This window comes from Myripristis murdjan, chromosome 21 (genome assembly GCF_902150065.1).
Source record: "Myripristis murdjan chromosome 21, fMyrMur1.1, whole genome shotgun sequence".
NCBI lineage: Eukaryota > Metazoa > Chordata > Actinopteri > Holocentriformes > Holocentridae > Myripristis > Myripristis murdjan.
In genome coordinates, this window is record NC_044000.1 from 14,121,586 (window position 1) to 14,143,995 (window position 22,410).

General features: G+C 41.5%; 1 protein-coding gene across 3 annotated transcripts in view; it reads left to right on the plus strand.

Annotated features, from left to right (window-relative positions):
• Nucleotides 1-22,410, plus strand: part of LOC115380318 (protein FAM126B) — a 49,172-nt gene that overhangs the window by 7,168 nt on the left and 19,594 nt on the right. For all 3 annotated transcript variants that reach the window (XM_030081437.1, XM_030081440.1, XM_030081438.1), the window contains exons 2-5: nt 12,084-12,168; nt 16,342-16,420; nt 18,727-18,828; nt 20,957-21,136. In XM_030081437.1, the coding sequence (XP_029937297.1) occupies nt 16,370-16,420; nt 18,727-18,828; nt 20,957-21,136 (333 nt within the window). In that variant the 5' untranslated portion in view covers nt 12,084-12,168; nt 16,342-16,369. The remainder of the gene's footprint in view (nt 1-12,083; nt 12,169-16,341; nt 16,421-18,726; nt 18,829-20,956; nt 21,137-22,410) is intronic.

Sequence of the window (22,410 nt, forward strand, 5' to 3'; positions counted from 1 at the left end):
TTCTCAGAGAGAAAAGCCAAATGGGACTCCAGCCTCTGTCCTCGGTTTGGTAGCTAATGGAGTTTTAACAGAGCGTTTTGCATTGGAGTCAGCTATGTCGGAGGAAAGCAGAAGTTCAGGCCTTGTTTCTGAGCTACAGGATGGTTTGGGCTTTGTTAATAGAAAATAGGTGGAAATAGCAACAGACTGGCTGTGAACAGGCTGCGGATGGTGCTGGTCTTCCAGCGCAGGAAATTAATCTGAGCCAACATCAGTTTATGATTTTACATGATATAGTTACATTGGACAAATGCTAAATTATCACAAATTGCAACTTCATTCATTTACTTTCCATACCTGCTTATTTCTGAGTAGACTGCATAGTAATTTGAATTCCTAAAATGTAAAAATATCATAAGCCTTTATAAGTTAATTTGTTCCTCCTCAGTTTCGGTGGTAACATTTGGGGGGTAGTGTGGAGCACTTTGCGCCTCACCAGATCCAATATGTCTGTGTGTGTGTTCATCCTGAATGTGGGTTTGTATACACACATTTGCATAGAGTGCACCTGTGTGCCTCTGCTACTGTCAGGCAGAGAGGAGGTAGGCATGATGCTGCTGGCATTCACCTGTGCTGTTTGTGTGTCACTGCTCGATGCTCGCCCTATCCAAGTGGTGGAACTGTGTGTGTGTGTGTGTTTGTGGGTGTGTTTCTATGTACTTAGTTGCAATGAACACGGGCCCATCCCAACATGTCTGGCCCTGCAGCTGCAGCAGAGCTAATTTTAGCCTAGGATGTGCGTACGCCTCAGTTCCCCTAGCAGAGAGAGAGGGAGAGAGAGAGATGGAAAAAGAGAGAGAGAAAAAAGAGAGAGAGGACTGTTTTGTGACTCTCACTATGCTCTGTTCAATGCATCTGTTTCTTTCATTCTCTTTCTGGCTAGTTCCCTTTTTTATCTTCTTTTATTCTGACTAGAAATCTGTAGTATCAAGTTTGTGTGCCAGAAGATCTAGGTGAGTTTGTGTATTTTTATGGCTGTATGTCTTGTACAGAAAACCAAGCAATAGTGTTTTTTGTTTGTTTTCCAGTCCTGTATTGGTTATCAATAAACTTCATCCTAATCCTGAGCAGACAGCCTTCTCCAGTGGTGAGTGGCTGGTTTTCGTTACGAGTGAGAGAGGCAGAGGGTTGGAGATTACAGTAGACTGGATAAGTGTGGTCAGGTATTAGAATTAATCCCTTCACCTAGGGGAATCTCTGGATGAAGTGTGTGTGTGTGTGTATGTATGTATGTTTCTGTGTGCGTATGCATGCGTGCGGCTGAGAGAGAGAAAGAGAGAGAGAGAGGGAGGGCACGTACAGGTACTGAAGTGAACAAGCAAGCCTGCATCAAAAGTGGGAGTAAAATTCCCAAGTGACTATGTCAAACATGTTGGAGGAATGACTGGGCAGTGTGGAAACAAAGTGGGTAAGTGTGCATGTGTGCGTGTGTGTGTGCGCGCGTGCAACTTGTGCACACTCCTGTGTCTGTGTTTTCCTCTGTGGTCGGTATCGCTATGTGTTTGGTGAGCAAATCAGCCAGTGCAACAAGTCTCAGGCGGCCCTGAACTTGTCCCAGATTCCCCTGTTCTCTGACTCACTTCTGTGCAGTCATAGCCTAACTTTATTTATCCCACCTGGGACAGATGAAATGGCCAGAATCTAAAAGGTGCAATACATTTAAATCGCTCAATAGACATCACAACGTCATCACATTATTATATCATTACATTACTTCAGCAGCACGGTGAAGCAGAGGACCTGGGATCAAGCCCCATGTGGCTGTGATAGCCAGACGTTACATCTGCCCTGCTGTAGTGTCACTGAGCAAGACACTGAAGCCCTACCAGCTTCAGGACTGCTGGTCTGTAGTTAAGACTGCAGCTAACAGCCATTCTTATTGTCAAGTGATTTATTTATTTTTTTAGGTCTTATCACAAGTTCCCAGAGCTAAAAGTAATATTTTAAAATTGCTTATTTAGTTTAATATTTAAATAAATGATTCATTTAATTATTTAGTTTACCTTAGCATTTTTTAAGTTGTAACTAGCAGTTGTTTGGTATGTTTTCTTTAAATTCTTTTTCTGTAAATTGACAAAACTATTCTATGAATGGTTTCAGCTCTATCTGTACTCCACCCTGTGCTCTGATCTCTCTGTGGAGTAAGCAGAAAGAATTTCCCTACAGTCACATTATTACTGTTTATTATTATAAATGTTAATGGCTTTGAGTTTGGCACAGTCATCATCTGCTCTGTTATTGCTTGCTGATGTCGAGGGAGACAGAGGCAGCAAAATTGGAGGAAGAAGAGTGACAGAGTTAAGAGAAGTAGCTTGAACAGAACAGGAACAGGGCTTGCTTTAAGTTCAATAATTCATGGCTGACTGAGCTACGCTGACCTTGAAAAATCCCCAATGCTGGACTGTTGAAACCTGGCACTGCTCATTTAGGGCAGAGAAGTTGAGACACACACACACACACACACACACACACACACACACACACTCACATGTTTGCAGTCTTCCTTTTTAGTAGAACTGCTTTTTCACTTGTGTTCCTTGAGACAATTTATGAAGTAATCGACCAGTACAGGCTATTGGCCAACTCTTACTTCAAAAGCATCATTACCACTTGAAGTATGACACCTAAAATAACTTACTGAAATAAAACAGTTTACTGGATTGCTTCAAATGAAGTCATATCTGCTCCAAGTTTGACTTCCATTTTGTGCCCTTACTAAGTCCGGGTTTACATGCTAGAGACGGGACATGTTATAACACAGTTTATCACCGTAACACTACAATCAGCAGTTTGTGCTTTCATGCACCCTTTCACAGCTGAGTAAAACCCAGAATGTTAACAGTTTAATATTAGCCAAAGCTTATGTTGCTGTGTAGAAAACCATGGATCCAGACAGCGTTAGTATTAGTACAGGGAGGAGGTCTGATGTTGTAGTTTTTACTGGAGTGATATACTCACATTACCAATCAACTTTATCTGGTGCTATTAGAGCACCTAGTCATGTTTTGTCTGAATCAGCGTAGTTTATATTTCATAAATTGCAAAAAAAAAAAAAAAAATTGCAGACGGGTATATTGTAGAGTCTTATTGGAATGATTTGCCCCCTCAGTGATTTCTGGGAATTACAAAGAAAAGAATTAATTAATTAATTAAGAGAAAAGGTAGCAGCCTCCGAGTTCATTAATGCTCAGATAAAATGTTCTGAGGTGCTGGGCACCCCAGTGGCTCATTTGTTAGAGCGCGCACCACGTATAGGCTAAAGGCTGAGTCCTTAGTGCAGCGGTCCAGGTTTGATTCCCTTTGCTGCACATCATCCCGCTCTCTTTCCTCTGGCCTTCCTGTCTCTCTCTACCATCAGTACGGAAGTGTTAAAACTGTTCTGAGGTCCTGTGTGTGTTTCCAGCTGAGAGCGAGAGAATAGTCACGTGAAGTCAAAACTGCTGAGCCAGTTTCATCATGTACCATGCGGTGCAAATGCCTCAGGTGTGAGCTGTGCTTGGGGACATTTATTTCATGACACAACACATTACATATAGAGGATAATTTAGAATGTTTGACATTTATTGTTATTTTCTACTCAGCTGTGACGTAGCTGATCAGTCAGTAGTTTTTATCTTAAGTAGATGCTTTGCCTCAGACTGGACAGGCAGTCCCTGCTAGCGAGCAGCAGTTGTGAGGGATGTAAATGGGGTCAAACTTAATTCAGCTCCAAAAGCTCTTAAATATTCTCCACGGTGCAGCTAAAATAAATAGTGCTGTGAATGGGAACAAACTCGTATAGACACAAGTTTGGTTTCCTCACTGAGCAAAAATGCAGTAATATTTGGCTGCAACATATGATTATTTTGTTTGTTACAACAGCTGCGTGTTTAAGTGGCTTACACAAATTACTGGCTTGTGATTATTCTTTTTGTTGTTTAATAGAAAATGAGAATGAAGCTAAATTAATATCAACTCATCTTGACTTTTCTCTTTTTTCTTTCTTTTGAAGAAACACTTCAAAAATATAAAAAGACAGATACAGTATTTAATGCTACACTGAATTACAATTTTCACATTTTATTTTTTCTGCTGCTGCCCCTGCTCCCAGCTGGACAGGCAAGAATTTATTTTTGTAGCAGCCCGTGACTTAACAGGATCATGGATCAGATCGGGGATTTACAGAGAAGAACTGATGTACATGTAAATAAAGCAACAGGTCATCATTACAAAGCTGCTTATACGTAGTAACTCCAGAAGAAATATAAACAGTAGCATGGCATCGCTGTGTCCTCATCGCCCAGGTGACAGACGCTGAAATTGAAAGTGTTCACACCGAGCAGCTCAGCCAAACTCTGGAGCCTTTCATTCTGTAACTTGGTTTGGTTTGGCAGGTTAGAAAAATGTGATTTGAATGTGCAACATTCAGGTTGCACCTTAAAGACTCACTGAGATGTTGTAGGTATGTAGGTATTGGTGCTCTTCAAAGCAAACTGTGATGCAATTTTGTAAGAGTGAAAATATGATACCAACTACAGGAAACCATTGCTGCTTAGTCCACTGTAGCATACAAATATTCAGCATTTTGTAAAATGTGCTCTTACCTGCTATGAAGACCAGAGAAAGTAAATTATGGCAGATCCCAGAAAAGTCCACCATGCCTTAAAGATACAAAGACTGGGGCCAGATTTGTTTTGACTCCCTCAGCTCCCCAGCAGCCAAAATCTCTAATCTCATGGGATGACAACTTGCCAAATCTCTGTCCAATAAACAAGCTACTTCTAAGTCCATGTGAGTTTTGTTTAAAAGCACCAATTCACTTGTAACTGGCTGGTGCGAACCTAAATGAATCAAATACAAAACTGCAACAAATTTAACATTTCAAGATAAAAAACTGTATCTGGGATCACACTGTGTCAAACACTAGTAATACATGGCAGCCAAAGTGCGGGTGGCGCTGCACTAGCTCTCTGGAGCTCTGATGCACCTAACAATCATCTTTTGCTTATTAATGATGCTTCATTGTATGTCACAATAAAAAGTATTGCATTAAATTTCTTCACACTGTAATCAAAAATGCAAATGCTACTGCAGTTTCTGTACATACTATGATGATTTTTGACCATTTCTGCATTTTTCTGCAGTTTTGTTTCCATCCATGTATGCTCTGCTACTCCAAAAAAAAAAAAACCTGTCAGTAGCTGAATAGCTTTATAATAGTTATTTTATCCCTATAGCAAGGTCTAAATGTTTGATCTTTTCAGCCTTATGATTCATTTTTTAATGAGGCCTACTGGACATAGGCCTATTTTGGAATTATTGAGAATTATTTATTAATCACTGATTAAGGTCATACCTGGCTAAACTTTGTGTAATCAGGGAATGAAGTCTGTTACACCTCAGTGTCAGGACGCTAAATGAGGAATACTTTTCCACATCAGTATAATCGGCGAATGGCAGAGAATGAGAGGCATCCCACAGTTTGGGGACATAAACATATTGTACCTTCTCTACATGTTTGATAGTTGAAGAAGTTCAAGGTTACCCAGGCTTAGGTGTTAATGTTCCCACTGTCGTGAGTGTTGTGTGGGCAATTGTTCAAGAATTTCCGAGCACATAATAAATTCAGAAATCATCAAAAGGCCATGGGACCTCAGCAAGAAGCTGCAAGCAAGGACAGTGCCATAGAAATTCAGTGGGTCGGACTGGCATGGGCCTTTGATTCACAGCAAATCAGAATATTTCTGGGTGAGTCACAGCTAACAGAAACTTTCTGTTTTCACAAGTAAATGAATAAAAGAATTGTGAAAATAACCTTCCTTGGCTCTTGATTTTTTATTTTATTTTTTATTTATTTATTTATTTATTTTTAAATGCTGGAAGGACTTGAGTCTTACCTGATTGAGTGTGGATACCCGGGATGGACCCATTTCAGCTCGGGTTCAGATAAAAAATGTGTGTCCCAATCTGCACTCTATTCGTGGTAGGTTGTTTGAGCATCATGTTACATAAACAAATTCTTCTGACATCATTGATAGCTACAGCTGTTGTAATGATGGAAATACTCTGATTTGCAGTGAACTGAAGGCCCACAAAGGCCACCTCCAGTTCTACCTATTCGATTTCTATGGACAGTGCACTGTTGGTCCAAAAGGCTCATGCATTATAAAGATAAAATGCACACAGTAAAACATTTCATTTTTTCTTTAGGTGGCTCTTAAACTTTTCAAGCACCTAAGAGTACATGGCGATGAAAAACACTGTTAGTAGATTCAGTGGGAAGATCATGTCCATCTCATAGCAACTGGCTGAAAGCTCACTGGAAAGCCCTCGTTACATGACACTCACACAGTAAGCGTATGTTGTGTAAGGTGTTTCAGCGATGTTCATGGGAGAAACTGCTAATGTTTCCTTCAGGTTCATTCACCAGTGGTGAGATGCAGTACTGCCACCCTCCCAGAGCTACACTGAAATTAACTTAACATTGAAACTTTGCTTCAAGAAGAACAAATAAGAATTGCCTCAGCGTTAAGATACAGTGCCTTTATCTTAAATAGTATAGTTGTGAGTGGTTTAATGCAAAACTGGTTTCATGATGGGTTTCACCAGACTAGAAACTGAAACCCCAAATTTCCACCAATGTCCCAGCCAGACACAGAAAACAGAACTGTGTAAATGAGCCCACTCTATCTACACTTCCCTGTGTTGGGTGGAACTGAGGTACAGAGCGCTTCTCTGTATTTTACTGGGTTGTAACTGCGTGTTTGTTTACACTTGTTTAATGAGTCACTTAGTGATGGATACTTGCATGATTCATCCATCTGTAATGAATGATGAGTATTGTGTTAGGTGCCTGAGGAAGCCTTCCATTCAAGTGTTCATTTGAAAGTAGACTCCAGTAAGTCGAGGTTAGAGTGTAGGCTGAGGCTGCAGGGGTTTGCAGCATGGATCTTTGTTAATGTGGCACCTGGTGGCAATACTTTCTTTAATCAGCATAATCATTAGTTGTATGTAAGGCTGCCTCTTAATGTATTCTACAGCCAAGCCAGCTGTAAATGAAGAGGGTTATTCATGCTGACATAAGACACACACACACACACACAGGTACAGTACAGCAGACTGCCATTAACATAGAAGCATGCTGTCTTGTCATGGAATTGATTTGATCAGCTTTCTTGTAGTGTTTGTTTAGGGAGGAGAGCAGCATGTTGATTAGCATGCTGCTGCTGTTGCTAGCCCTGCATGTCTTGGCAGCCGGCAAGCGAGAGGACTGGCTAACAGACACTGCGTGGGCTGCTGAGGCATGGCTGGCAGCAGGGTGGGAGAGGAGAAGATGACACACACACTCCGATAAAATGAGCTATGCTGATTCCTCAGTACCCCAGCAGCACACTGATAGATAGACACCCATACATACAATACACAATTGTACTGCCCTGGTAGAGAAACCTTGCAACCTTGGAGATATTAATCTAATGATTTTGTGTAGAAGTGTTGCTGTTTAACCACATTAGCTAACGACTACCTCATTACACAACCACAGTAAGCATGCAGTCACGAGACTGCTCAGGCTCTAATCTCCTAAACCGAAACAACCCCCCAAACTGTTCCCCCTTTTGAGTGTGCAGTTCCCTTTCCTTCCGTCATATGTGGAGTTACACCAGCTCAGCATATTGCTCCCAGTATCTGTCTGAATACACTAGTCTTTATTAGATTTTTTTTTCTTTCTCCACAGAATATACCTCCTCCCATTTCTTTCCACGGTGTATAAGTTTTTAAATTCAAGAGTAACACATGGCCTTTGGGGAAAATACCCGGTAAAATCCACCAGAGAGCCGGTAACAGCCGTCTTTACTCGTGGTGACACTAATAAGCTGTGCAATTTTTTAATCCTCATCCTCTGGACTGCTTGCACAGTTCAGGGTTTACTTTCAAAACTCTTGGAAAAGACTTAAAATAAGAAGACATTTCATGTAGCTAAAGACTCCCAGTCATTCCCCATACTGCAGTTTTTTAGAATCCTTTTCAGCCAAAGAGTTATATAGAAGCTGGGGTATCCGCAGCTAGTTATTGATGCTTGATTTGTCAAGATTCCTCAGGCACTAAAGTCTTAGAATTTAATGTAAGCTAATGACAGTGCAACAGTAGATCTCTGTTACATGTCCATCAGATTATCAAGGTGATATGTCAAACTGTAAATCCACAGAGAGGTGCTGCATCTTAGTTGCAGTTTGTGGTCTTTGTATTTCACTAGCTTTCAGCAGCTGGTAATATGAATTCTTGATGGTCTGACAACCACACCAGCGAGAACCACCGGCATCATGGATTCCAGTATCACATCCTGTGTTTTGGTAAACATATCACAGCACCCGACATGACTACAAAACAAAAATCAGATAACCTAAATATTACTGTTTCGTAGGAAACAGTCCTGTAAAGTTGTGTTGAACTTGTGATGCAAATAACAAATTAGTGATCAGCTTTTTTTTCAATAAATCATTCAGTGATGTTTAGGGTAGTAAAATTGTTTAGATTTGGAAAAAATAATTGGAATTAAAATCGCGAGCCTTGTTGCTTTAGTGTTTGTGGCAGTGTGGAAGGACTTGCTGTGTGTTGGCTCGATGTCTGCTCTGTCTCCAAACTGAACACAATTGTTGGCCTCGTTCCAACCCTAAGCAGCGTTTCAGAGATTTGAGCAGTGTGTTTTTGGGGTTTGAAATGCCGTAAACAGGATGGGTTGGTGCTCTCCTATTCCTTTCTGAGCTCCTGCAAAGGACAATGAGCAGGTCGTGCACGGAGGAAGAGTGGGCCTTGAAGGAAAGTTTGCTCATTGTCATTTGCTAAGCCTCATTAGACGTACGACACATTTAGCCAACAATGAGGCTGGCTGGGGAGTGCTGTTGTTATGGGACACACAAACACTGGGACGAGGTGTATGCAGGGTGGGGAGGAATCACATTATAATTATGCGCTGTTGTAACCAGAAGGGAGAACAGAATTGGTATCACTGCTTTGCTTTTCATCCCCAATGGTCTAGCCGTAGGCAAACGTATAATCTTATTTATTCTGAGAATAGGTTTATATTGACACTGTTGCTTTTGGGTTATGTCTGTATAATGGAGCTCTACCCGTAAACTAGACTTAAGGCACAAGCTTTTTTAGTAAGACATGTAACCGCTCTAATACTTTATCTCGAAACCATTGTATGACTTATCAGTGATACAAGGCACCTGTGAAATGCTGTCTGACCTGTGTAGCAACACAAAAACCAAACCACTAATGCTCAAAGGATATTTGTCTATTTCATATGCCTAGCATTTTGTTAAGTGTTTGCAGAGATCGCATGCCCTTGCACTCCTCGCCCTCACTTTGGTCCGTGTGTTATAACACCGAGTATTGAAAACTGGTTGAGATTGCTTAACAACGACATTATATGATCAAGGACTGTGAATTGAAAGGCCTATCAAAGATAACTAATCAAATCATTGTAGATTTGGTGTATAAACCAAGGAACTTCTAATCTGTTTCAAAATGGAGTCTGAATTGGTAGACGATGTGTGCAGGAAAAGCTCAGAAGCTTAGCCAAAGTGAAAAATGTCAGCAGAATTACGACGTGTAGGGTAAGTGGTTTTGTTTGTTTGTTTGTTGTTGGACAGACAGGATCAACTAATAAGCATGTTGACACATGGGAAAAAACATAGTAAGTGAAACCCTAAGTTTACCAGCATGGCAGAACATTTGGAGGATTTTTTTAGTTATTTATTTTTATATTGAACTTTGCATTCTTGAGTATGATCAGAGGGAAAGTAAAGTGAACTGACAATGTCTTCACTTCTGGTGATGTTGTGACATGTTTCACCTATTATGTTCCTATCCACAGTATTATCTTCATCTGTTTTTCATGTGGTGTCTATCAAAAATCATTAGTCTCTGTCAAACCACCACCGGAGCCCCAGGGCTTGGGACCTTGTCACTTATAAAGTAACAGTGGGCATCACGCAGCAGAATGAGCTCAAGAAGCTAACATGAGCAGTCACGACATGATAAGTGACTTCATCTGTTTAACATAATTCGTAAGTTAAGTTTCACCCCGGAGTGGCATGGCACTGCCCTCCAAAATCTGTTGAAGCTCCCAGAATGTGCAAGAAACAAGCAACCAAGCCTTCAGTTTGAAAGAATCAACATGCTGTCATCTCTGTCATGACAGTGCTGTTATCAGCTACAATTTGTGGTACTAAACGGTAACTTGAGCTGAATCCAGTGCAAGAAACGTGCAAGAAAAACTTCTCACACTTTGGACTAGCAGTCAGAAGGTAAATATTTCTGTCAACAACATCAACGAGAGACTCCTTGAGTCTTTTAAGTCTTTTAAGCAACAGGCTGACTTTGTGCAGCATATATCAAAAACTCATTTTGCTGCTACATGTGGCAGTATTAAGCTATAAGCCATAATTTAAAGCATATTAAAGGAATAGAATAGATATGCCAAATAAAGATGATGTCGTTGAGGATCAGGGTAGTCATCCCAAGGAATCAGTGAACCCAAAGTGTCTCCCCTTCCTGCCTCAGGTGTAAATTACATGATTCTATCACTTCTGTTATCTAACCTATACACACAAGGGTTTACCAACTGGCTTTGTTTACGTTGCATTATTCATCACTTGTCCCTTACTCTGCTTTGCTCACCTAACCCAGAGCCACTATTCACCTCAGCTTCAATGAGTCACACAAAATGGGTCTGCTTTATATGGCAGACAGAAAATAAATAGCTTCTGTAGAGCTTTCAATAGACGGAGTATACGTAGCATTTTAGACAGATGGGAGTCCTGCATGGTAATTTCCCCGGCTGTTTGTGATGGACTTCTAATGTGAGTGAGTGTCCTTCAGATAAATACAAGGCTGTGTTCGAAATGCTTAACATCAAGTGGAGCACTAAATGATGTGGCATTGTCGGGCTCTGAGAGAGACAGCGGCTCGGAGCGGGCTCTGTTCAGCATCTTGTGTGTCACTGTGGCCTTGGTGTTGGTTCATTCTGCCAAGTAAACACCGAGGGTGTGGATCATCCAGATGCCTTTTCAGCAGGCAAAAACAACACGTCGGCCCGGTGGCTGTTGCTATGTGATGCTGTGTACCATGCCTCAAACAATGTTCAGTATAGCGTTTCATGGGAAAAAATGCATCATTTCCATTTTAAACAATGTGGGCAAGACACAAGAATGCAACAAAAATGCATCTTGTGGAACTGTACTCTAAAATGCGGTCTGTCAGCGAGGTTCAGTCTCATGTATTTTAGCAGTGGTTTTTCATACTAAAAAAGTTAAAACAAAGGATCTTTCAGTTGAGGGCTTTGCTGTTAGAGCAGCTGATGAGATTTGGTTGTTGTTGTTGTTTTTTTTTTCATCTTGATCTTGTCAGCTGCTGCACAGAAAAAGTGCTGACCTTTTGTCAAGTATGACACATATTAAACTTGCTGTGAACAGAATTTCCATATAAATAAAACAATAAAATTTTGACTCAAAACTAGTCCATGCTACAGCCCTGCTGTCAGGGTTTGTAATTACTTCCAAATGGCACAGTGTCACTTCCAGGTTTAGCTATTCTAGTGAGAATCTACTAGAAATGGAAGAAATTCTGTTACATGAAATACTTAAATTTTGGCACCTGGCAATAGTTGAAAATGCGTTTATACTTCAAGTGATTATATTACATTGTTAATCAGCATTGTTAATAAGAATTCTAAATTCACTGCATGTGTTTTTTATTTCCCAACTGAAATTATGATTGGAAATGGGTGTTAGCCTGTACAGCTATAAAGAGAAGCATGTTCTCTATTCATCCCAGTTTTCTGCTTGGTTTCCATGCTTGTTTGACTGACCAGCATGCTGGAAATGTGTTCTGGATGATGGTTCTCTGTTCCACAGGAATTATCCATACAGCTGGAAAAAGTTCATTCCAGGACCTGCCCCAATTAAATGGATCCAGTTTAAATGTTGCTTTATGTAGACATGACGGCTCGTCCCATGACAGTGTGTTTAACAGATCATTTGTTCGCTCTGTGTGTGCAGGTGAGCCTCAGCGACTGACAGATGTGTGACAGTGTGGAGAACCGCCTGCCTCTCCCAGTGGAGATCTGAGTTCTGGGACAGTGAGGTAAGCTCTGCAACCTGCCTGTCAAATAGGCTCATATCTGACTGACAATTGCTGATTCTTTCCATGGGGAATTATGTTTTTTTTTTTTTTTTTTTTTTTTTTAATTCATCTCCTCTTTCATTTTCTTCACTGAGATGCCTAAAATGTTCATTTCCCGTATCATTTTATGCATGATTTTCCACCATTATTCTAGCCACATTTTGTTTTAAATTGTCATCTAATCAAGTTGTGTTGTTGTTTTTTTTTGTTGTTGGATGAGATGTTTTTATAAGTACATGGGAGAGATTCTCTCACCTGCACAAGATAGTTGTTTTTGTCATCGAATTTTTCATCACTGTGTCAGTAAATTATAGAACTACAACTAAACAAAGCTACATTACCAGGCCTTTACCTGAACAGTGATGGTGTAAACCCCTACATTAGCATCTTAGATTGGGGTTGGTGGGGTTAGTTAGCTGATATACCTTGCCGGTGTATATATATATATATATATACATATTCTAATTTTATGATATTCAATTATAGCCACAAAATATCAGCAATTTGCAGCTTCAGTTAAAATCAGAATCATTGTCGGTGTTAAAAAAACATACTGGTCTAACGTCATCCTAAATTTTAATAGCAGTTGTGTATTTATTGCCTTCTCTCCCCCTATCTGCCTCTTACAGCACATTTCCACATTATGCAGTTCTGACACGTCAGTATCCAAGTTGTTTATAAAAAGTGGACATGGTCTTGTTGGTGGAGATTTGCCACTGCCTGAGTGTCACTTGGCTACAGTTCCCATGGTAACTGATAATCCAGCCCTGCCCATGGCAAATTTCCCTTGACTGAGTCTTTGACAGTTTGACAAGGCAAAGGAAAAGAATGAGTCAGCCATTCATGAAGAGCTGAATAAGCTTCCTTACCAGGACCTTTCAGTTCATACACCCAGATTAAAGGAGCCTGTGCATGCAACAAGATAGGAATCGTCCAGATCGTCATCTCCTGTGAGCAGGGAACTTGATGGCTCTGTCTCCTCCAGTCTCACAGCAAATCAGACATGGTGCTTGTCTAAGCCTGTTTTGTAACATTCTCAGACTTATCGGCACAATTCAGGGAGTCATGCGTCGTTTTATGTTGGATTTGTTCAACATGAGTAACCTCTAAGTACTCTGCCAGTGATGTTGGGGTCTGACTGAGCGCCTCATAGGTAGTCCAAGTTAAAATTAGGTCACTGGATGCAGTGAGTGCTTTTTCATGCAATCTTGACTTGATTAATACCAGACGGGCAAGTGGATTTGGGGGTCTGAGAGAGGGCCAACAAGCTGCAAATGAAAGGCCAAGTATAATTAAATCTGCTGTGTTTTGTGTGTGGTTTGTAAAATCTAATGACAAAGGTTGTAAGGCAAGTGAGTTGAGGACAGTTTTGAGAGCTTTGATATTTCAATTTCATAATTCAGAACAGAAATAAAATGACTGTCCTGGTCTTTCTTGTGTTTAAACAATCCTCAGACCCGCAGCTGCCATGCAAACAACTTAGTCTAATTATCTTAATGAGAACAAGGTCATAATCTCATTACCCAGTTACCCCAGCTAGGCCCAGATTCATAGATGCATTCACACAAATCTATCCATCGGACACTGTTAAGTCAAAAATCAGAGCCAAGTGTGAAATAGCAAAGTGGCAAAGAGCAGAAAAACACAAAGAGGGAATTTGGAAAGTTTGCTCCCTACCTAACAATTGTAGAACCGAGGCCACTGTAACCTCTATCAATTTGAGTCTCTACTTGAAATTTTATTATAACTAGAGACTCAATAACATCTGATATCATGAACAGTGCAGCTATCAAGGATGTGTCCTTGAATCACTGGCACAGTTTCACTTGGCTCTCATTACGGATGTATACTCTGTATCACAATTTGCATATTGGCATAACAGCAGTAATGAAATGAGTCAATATACAGTATGCATTTGGTGATGCTACATGTGTAAATCCCTTAATTTAAGATAAACATTGGCATCATGTCTACATTGTTTATCTTGGGTATGATTAATAATTAAGATTTATGACATCATGCTTTTTGAAGCATTCAAGAGCAGGTAGCAGATTCAGTATTACCAGAAGTGCATTGGGTGGGGGAGAGTACCTTACATTTAGCCAACTAATCTATTGCCTGAGACTGTAAATGTGATCTCCCTACTTTGAAATGAAAATATATGCAGTTAGTCCTAATCCCTAATCCTATCAAGTCAAAACCACAGCAAGCTATTGAGCAAGACAGTTTCTCTCAGAGTAAGGGGCTCAAATGCTAATGCAGCTGAATATGGGTGACGCACGTAAGGAACCAAAGCTACATCTCCAAAAACAAATGTTCAAAGCTTTCCAAAGTGGCACAATGGCCTTGTAATGACCTGAAGTGCGGCGCAAACTTTGAGATTTTTTTTCCTCTTTATCGGAAGATAAGGAACACCGCATGTCAGGGGATGGATTTTATCTTGATTGTTGGCTCAGTGTTTTCAGAAAGGCTCCAGTGTGACCGTGACTCATTCAGCACGTGGCCTTGTTATTGAGGTTAGATTTAGGGATTCTCAGAAATGAAAGGGATTTGCATCCATGATGTTTTGCCACTTGTTTTCACATTGGCTTTACCGCAGATCCACAGTGTATACTTGCCATCACAGTGGGAAATTCATACCAGATACCAGCTGGTAAAATTTTAGCCTCGGCTTAAGTTTGTGTACTCTCTGAAAAGCAGTCGTTCTATTCTACTCTAAAACTCAAGTGCACTGATAAGTCTTCATTAAGTCTAAGTAGCTGGTTACTTGTTTTAATGGCCGCTGTGGCCTGTATTTAGAGGCAATATCCTGTCCTGTGTTATTGCAGAGAACTAGCTGATGTTGCTTTATGCTTTTGGCTGTTTTTTTTGTTTGTTTTTTTCTTTTACTCTTTAAAGTAGTGGGGTATTCGTGTCCTGTTGTGTGGAAGGGTTTAGGCTTAGAGTGAGGAATAGCCCCCCTCTCTCTCTCTCTCTTTGTGCCATTACATCAGCATAGTTGATCTTTGTCATGTTGGCAGCAAGGCACACTTGGTCCCTTGCATTATCACCCTCAGCCTGTATCCAAACATTCATTGGCGCTTGTGGCTGCTCCACCCTCCACGCTACCAACATAGTACACACACACACACACACACACACACACACACATACACACACTTATGTTCTCTCCTTCTCTCTCACATGCACAGAGAACCATGCCTCGTTCATAGCCAGCCTTTTTACAGGATAATTAATGAGGATGTATTTTCCATGTGATGAAGTCTGATGGAGCAATGGCTTGTTATTTTGGGCAGTTCACTGCAGTTAATTTTAGCTCCTGGATACAGAGAATCAGACCACGGATACGGTGTGCCCACAGCCCAAGATTAGAATACGTTTACGTTTGAAGAAGCCAGGGACTGTCTTTTGTTCAGTCATCTCTCAGGAATATGGAAAAGGTGTAGTAATATTTAGGAAATTAATATCCAGCTGTTTTGTCACTCTTGTAAGGCCAAAAATAAATAGAACATTGAGTCAAGTTTTGTTTTTGTTTGGTTTGGTTTGGTTTTTTTAAGGCAGGGCTATCCTTGAGTTTTTGGCAGGTTTATAAAGCTACATCATCACCAGCGAGGTAGGTATCGGGCATGGCCGTTTCAAGATTTCGAGAGACTGCACAAGAATGTCAGAAATTCATTTTAGAGCTGCATTGTGCAAGGCAGCAATACAAAATGTGTGAGTCATGTTTGAGCCCGCAAGAAATAAAGCCTTACTTGGATCACCTGAAAGTTAAGCAGGCAGGGGAAAACCCTCTAAATGCTTGCTTTGGCTGCTCGCGTCATCTCAGATTCATTGTGACAGGTGAGGTGACTGCTTATGTAATGGTGTGGCCAGCATCATAGCATCCACACTCATCGCCTGCACACTCGGAGGCCTTAACATGTCATCGGAAGGACAGATGGTTGAGTAATCGTTCACTGCTCTCTGCCACTTTCTCTCTCTCACACTCCTTGTCCTCTTTGCTTTCTCTTCCGCTCTTTTCCCCGCACTCATGCTTTTTTCCTTGCTCTGCTCGCCACCAACCCCTCCCTCTCCCCTTCTTTTTCTCCATTCCTCCATCTCTCCTTCCATCCTCCATCTCTGTCTATTTGCCAGGCAGCCGAGGTGGGGGTCTCTGAGGAAGATGCTGGGAACGGAGCGCGGCGTCGTGGAGGAATGGCTCTCAGAATTCAAGGTAAAAAAAAAAGAAAAAGAACCCACCTCTGATCTCCGTTGTGACTCGTGACACTGAAATGCACTCCTAGAAGTCACCCTTGGGAGGCATTCATCCATAGAAACAACAGGCTGTGGGTATAAAAGCTGTCATGAGGAGAGCAGTGTGCATGTGACCTCTGCAATATTTGAATCCTGTTGGAATTATAATTTAATTCAGTGGATGCACATAAGCTATTTATAATTGTGTGCAAAGGGAAGAAGCTCAGCAGAAAGGAGGGGGGGGGGCTTAGCGGGCAGCGGAGACAGTATGTGAAAGAGCGATGGCTTGAAGGGAAGGGAAGGCACGAGCCAATGAAGGGAGGGGAAGGAGGGGAGTGTGTGATGAATAGTGAGGGAAGTGGAATGGTGTGAGTCAGTGTGTGAGTAGTGCGGGCTGGGCACATTGTGTTCCGTCCTCAGCCAAAATGACCACAGCCAGGCCGTGCCGATGGGGGATCACTGCCTCCTGTCATCCTGCAGACAAGCACACAGACTCCTGAACATTTAAAAGAAAAAAAAAACAACCTAAGATGCTCTGACACTGTCAGATGGCATCAGTTTATGCAGTTTTAGTGCAGGTTTAGAGTTGTTTTGTGAGATGTTATCATTTAGGCTACTCCACTTTACCTCAGCTGCCTTTGACTACTTGTATTTCAGTTTAGTGTAAAAATGACAAATTTTGTCTTCAATACTGATACCAGGTTTAGTTTCACCATACTTGAAACCAAAACGATGCCATGGCAAAAAAGCAATACAAATTATATTACGAATACAAATCACTGGCAAAAGTAGAGGAGAAGAGAATGAAGTGCCATTAAATAACAAATGAGGACTTCTTTCAAGGATAAGGTCAAAGTATTTTTGCATCTGCTATTTTCAGCATGGCCAATGCAAAACGCAAGGCCTTCAATGTACAGTATTTCTCCTGTGAACAAGTATGGTCCATCTGACCACCACCAGAAATAGTTGATATCATGTATCTCCTTTGACTATAAAAATGCATTAAAACAAATCACAGAGCCATATATTTTCTTGATCAACATAATTCATCATTGTGGGGTCAAGGTCACCGATTTTAATTTCATCCTCTAAGCAACTTAAAGCTCAGAATTCACAGTGATCCACCATGTAGATCAGATAAGATTGGTATTGGTTCTTACAACATCCCTATTTCAGTCAGTGCTTTCCTGAATTTCCCATAATGCCTTCAAACTACCCCGAGAAAAGAGGTGTGAACTTTTTGCATTCGGCTGCAGGTTTTGCATTTATGTGGAAAGAGCATTAGCAATAGAGTTTTTCCAGTCAAGCGGCAAAGAGTTGCACCACTTACTCAAAACATGTCCTGTGGCTGCATTGCATTATGGTCTATTGAGACCATCATCAGCGGAGATACTGATCCGTCTGCCTCTTCTATGGGACGTTCTTGCGAAATGGTTAGTCTGCAACAGAGACACTTAGACTGTAAAAGGAGACTGGGCTCTCAGTGTTTGAAACACCTTTTGGCTTTAGGATCACGACCCGCATGACCAAATCTCTTTGAGGGGGAATTGTCTGTATCTAACATTTTGACATACGGATTATCATTTTATTGATATTTGTTTAATTGTTTATTTTCAGATTCAGGGATGCTGTCAAATAGCATACGCCATGAAGTGATGAAATTTGCTCTGAAGGACATTGATGCTCCCAGAACATTTTTCTCTAACTGAGGCTTGTACATATGCATTACCCACAGACTCAACAAAGCACAAAATCACAACAGTCTGCTTGGCAGCAGGCCTCGTCATGTCAACAGTAAACAGTCATGACAGGCATGTAGTTGAGCAATAGAGATTGTTTTTACGTTTGATTTTTCCTTGTGTCAGTTCCACAGTGTGTAGCAGACCAACCCCTGGCTGGTCTGCAACATTGATGTTAAACTGTTTCCCCTACTTGTCCAATCTGTCGCAAATGGGAAAAAGTTGTGTGGCTATGCAAAATCTGAATGCATGATTGGCTGACAGTGTGTATTAGGCTGACATAGGCAATCTTTAGCATTTCAAATTGTTTCATGAAGAACTAACAGAGTCTCCTGTTATAATCACATGTCTAGAAAGAATTTTGAGAGGCTGACACCAAAACCAGACACTGAAATCCAATCATGCAGCAATATTTCCACACAGAGGCACAGCCAAGAATGCCTTCACATTTACATGAAAGGTATAGGCTCGAAAAAAAATGTTAAAAAAAAAAAAGTATTTGTCATCATTCAGCAAATCTTCCTCCTCTGTCCTCCTCCCTCCTCAGACCTTACCAGACACTCACATACCCAGCTACGCAGGCAGCCTTCATCTGAAGAAGTCCCTGGTGCCAGCACTCTACAGAGTCATCCAGGACCCCAACAATGAGGTGAAACACACACACACACACACACACACACACACACACACACACACACACACACACACACACACACACAAATGACTACATTTTAATACCAAGATACTTTTCAACAGAGTCCCATGCAGGACTGATTTAGCTCAGGGAAATGTGTTTCACATGACCGTTTCAGTTGGCAGGGAGAATGAAGCTGACACACAGCTGTGCCTATGTGGGCGCACGCACATACACACACACATACACACACACACACACACACACACACACACACACACACGTACAGGGAGGATATGGTCACTGTACACACATACAAAAAATCCAAACCACACCCACACAGTAAAAACTACACACGCACACACACACAGTCACAGGTACACACGCAGGCTTGGTCAGAAACGCAATCAATTACTCAGTGTAAAGTAGGTGTAAGTGATGAGAATCAGGAACCATCGTGCACATGGTGCTGTAAAAGCCACAGTGATCTGTGATTCGCAACTGAAATTAGATTTGTGCCCAAAATCACATTTTTCCTGGGACATTTCTTTTTCCAAGTCCCCTTTGTTCTACTATGTGTTTCCTCTAACGGCGAGGCTGAGCTAGTATTTTCTGTTTAAGGGAACAAATGACACAATTTCTGAACCAAGGCCTCAGGCACTCAACAAGACGGGACCTTAATTTCACTCTAATGATACAGTTGGTGCCTCCAATTCTCTTTTCCCCTCTCTTTTTCCTCTGTTTCACGGTCGAATTTGAGCGTTAGGCGTGCATGGGTACAAATTCCATTAGTGTTGTCAATCTGCTGCACAACCCCATTAATGATTGGACAAGTGGTAAAGGAGAGAGAATTTTGTGTGTGTGTGTGTGTGTGTGTGTGTGTGTGTGTGTGTCAGGGAAGGAGCGAGAAGGCAAGATGTGCCTGCCTTATGTGTATTTGTGTGTTTTGCTGATGAGATGGAGGAGCAAATGCCTTGCCAAATTCAATAATGAGACGCAGCTCATTGCAGGGTGAGGCACAGTACACACACACACACACACACACACACACACACACAGAGCAGTGCTACTCGGGCACACAGTTGGCTGACCCTTGGACAGTGTAAACACATTCCCTCGGTTGGCTCCCCTGAGACTAGACCTGACTAGACCTTCATTGTAGTGATTTATCTCTCCTGCTGCTATCTGTCTCTCTGCCTCTCCCACTATTGACCACCAGCGAAACTTTCCCACTGTCAATCCACCATTTTTAGGGTCACATAAGATTCACTCTCACTGATGGCCTATTTAGAATTAAAAGAGCTGTCTGCTCAAACAAGCAGTAAAGTAAGAGATATCTTTCTTGCTACTCAGAAAGGCTAATCTGTAAGACAGTCCACAGACTGAAAGGTTAGCATGTGAAAGGGAAGGGGAGTTTATCAGAAGATGGAAAAAGAGGAGGAGCAGAGTGAGGGCAGAGTAGGCAGCTGTAGCTCATCTCCTTCCCACATCTGTCATAAAACACACGCGTATTCATATTCATTTGTCAAAGCTAGTGATAGTGGCTCACGGAGGGGATGACGACACGTTGTGGTTCGCTGTAAGAACAACATCTTAACCAGTAAATTAATCTTTTAGTGAGCCATAAAAGTTTTAATTTTCTCAGTAGTGAAATCTGCCAGTTTCTTGTTTTCACTTTCATTTGTTTCTTTGAAATGGTTGTCAATATGAAATACCATGAGATCACAACATAATTCATGAAGTGAGTTCATTAGCAGTGGAAGAAGTAGTTAATTTATCTCACTTCACTGGCAGATGTTTTTACTGGTAATACGAAAATACTGTTCATGTTTTTTGCCAGGTTTTTTCTTGGCTCTTGTAGATGCGCACACAGATTTTTAGTCCAGCAATGACATCGGCCAAATTTAGATTAACATGGTAGTAACCGAGTGAAGTGGATCACTCAAACCTTGAATTCTGAGCCGATCAAATGAATGACTTAGTAACAGAGAAACAGACTGACTGACAAACTGATTGATTACTGCTTTATTGGACTAATCCATCAGCGAGCGAGCCTCATAGTATATTCTCGTACACTTTTTGACACACACTGATGTTATACTCCACACTCTTCTGCCTCTCCCCCCTTCCCTCCCCAATCCAGCTGCTGGAGCCGGTTTGCCATCAGCTGTTTGAGCTGTACCGGAGCTCAGAGGACCGCCTTCGACGCTTCACCCTGCAGTTCTTGCCCGAGCTGGTGTGGGTGTACCTGCGAGTCACGGCCAGCAGAGACCGCCAGAGCAACGGCTGCATCGAGGCGCTCCTCCTGGGCATCTATAACCTGGTGGGTGCCAGTCCCAGTCCTCCTGGGCATGCTGGTGATGATGGGAGAAAGAGTACAGGTGGGAAGAGTACAAAGATGTAAGTCAGGCCCCACTCCGTCATGAACGCTTCAGTCGGTTTTTGTGCCATTTTGCATCCCCATTTTGATGCTTACCTGGTGGGATCCAAAATAGCACTGGCTGAAATAGTAATCTGACCTGAAAGTATACAATGGACAGGTTAAAATAATTTAATTGCTCCTCCCATCCAGATGGACACATATCCTTCACACAGTTCATATGTATGTGGCAGCAAGGCGTAGCTGTTAGACCATACTACAACCACCTGTAAAAATCTGCCATGAACAAGTGAATCCCTGCAGCTGCAGAGATGCTGCTGTGTAGCTGCTACTGACCTCTGACCTCAGCACTGAAGGAAACTCACAAAGAGAGAATTTCCTTATGGAAATCGATTAAGGATGATATTGCTGTTATGGTTATTGCTGTAATTATGGAAATGAATGGCCATCAGGGGTGGAGACATTAGCTACAATCCCCACACTATCACTTTAAGGTCATTTTCAAATTGATTTAGCTTTAATTTTCCACTCACTTGGTGTGAAAATACCAACTGCATGCTAGAGTGGTTGCTGTATCAGTGGCTGTAAGCCAGTAAAGCATGATATGTTTTATCCTCAACTCTTAAGTTTCACCTCAGATGGTTTTCTTTAGGTGCAAAATTCAGATACTGCTACTACACTAGAAATGACAATTAGTTGGATGAGGCTTCAAGGACTGTGATACCTCATTCCACTTAACGTTGCATTGGAATCGTGGCCATGATGAGAATTTGTTATTGGTAGGCATGGATGCCTGTTGGTATCTATGGTGTTTTCAACCAAGCCAGTTAGACGCACATCTTTAAATACAATAACAAACTGGTAAGTGAAAATGATAACAAGAAACTCAAAGTTAGAACATGATTATCTTTTAAACCTAACACGGGTAGTACATTAGTGAGGCGCAGTAAGCATGCTGAAGTGACAGGTGATCTATCGGGAAATCCTTGGTTAATGGATAGACCAGAAGTCCACTGGATCACCAGGAAACACCCTTAGGGAAATGGGTTCACAGCTAGAGATATCAGCAGAATGAGTTCCCTGTGAGCCAGCACAGGAAGAGGTACGTTCATGCATAATTTATCACGTTGTATCTATACCGTCCTACACACACACACACACACACACACACACACACAGACCTCTCTGCTATGGTCATTGACTGCAGGGCTCAGATA